The sequence below is a fragment of the Nestor notabilis genome, unplaced genomic scaffold (genome assembly GCF_000696875.1).
Source record: "Nestor notabilis isolate BGI_N333 unplaced genomic scaffold, ASM69687v1 scaffold22106, whole genome shotgun sequence".
Classification (NCBI taxonomy): domain Eukaryota; kingdom Metazoa; phylum Chordata; class Aves; order Psittaciformes; family Psittacidae; genus Nestor; species Nestor notabilis.
Window position 1 is genome coordinate 242 of NW_009932740.1, and position 828 is coordinate 1,069.

The 828-nt window shown below is 63.0% G+C and overlaps 1 protein-coding gene across 1 annotated transcript in view; it reads right to left on the minus strand.

Annotated features, from left to right (window-relative positions):
* Window positions 1–344: 344 nt before the first annotated feature.
* The window catches only part of TRIM62 (tripartite motif containing 62), a gene marked incomplete at its 5' end in the record, with an annotated part of 3,499 nt that continues 3,015 nt past the window's right edge, over window positions 345–828 (minus strand). The window contains one exon of the mRNA XM_010016555.1: window positions 345–828. This exon is cut by the window's right edge and continues 85 nt beyond it. Coding sequence (XP_010014857.1) covers window positions 345–828 — 484 coding nt within the window.

Here is an 828-nt window from a genome sequence, read left to right on the forward strand (position 1 = left end):
CCACAGCACTGCACACCCTGGCACGGTGCAGTACCTATGGCACAGCAGAGACACGTGCCCCATGGTGCAGTACCCATAGTGCAGGATATCTCGGGGGGGTCTCCATTACCCAGCCCCTTCTCACCAAATCCTTTATTGCAGCAGCCCAGCCCCCCCCGCCGGGCTCCTCCTTGGAAGCACAGGACAAGAGGGGGAAAAGCCAGATCCTGCCCAGTGCCAGCATCAGTTCCTGGGGCAGGATCGGCCCAAAACCTCCACCAAAGAGCAGGAAAACACCCGGTGGGGGGGGATGACGGGACACGGACGGACACACAGTGCACCCCATGGTGGGGGACAGCCCCCCGTCAGATGCGCACGGTGTTGATGCGGAGGGGTTGGACGTTCTTCCCATTGGCATGACTCTGCCCGGGGCTGAAATAGGAGCAGAGCTTCCCGGGAAAGCGCTCCCGGAAGGTGTAGAGCCAGGACATGTCGTCGGCGTTGTAGAAGATGAGAAGCCCTTTGTCGTAGTCCAGGAAGACCCCCACCTTCTCCAGCTTGCTCTTGACGTTGAGCCGGGTCCAGGGCTCGGTGCAGGCGCTGTACTGGTTGCCGTCGTGCATGACGATGCAGTAGAACCCGCGGCTGGGCTGGATTTGGATGCTGCCCTTGCGGGTGACGGCTTCGTGCGCCAACCCGATCATCCACTGGGTCTTCTCGGACACCACCACCTCCCAGTAGTGCACCCCAGCACCAAAGGCCTCCGAGCCCAGCACCGAGACCTCCACGTCGAAGCGCCGGGGGGAGTCCTGCAGCGGCTGCGGGGGCAGGGTGCCCGAAACCAAGGCG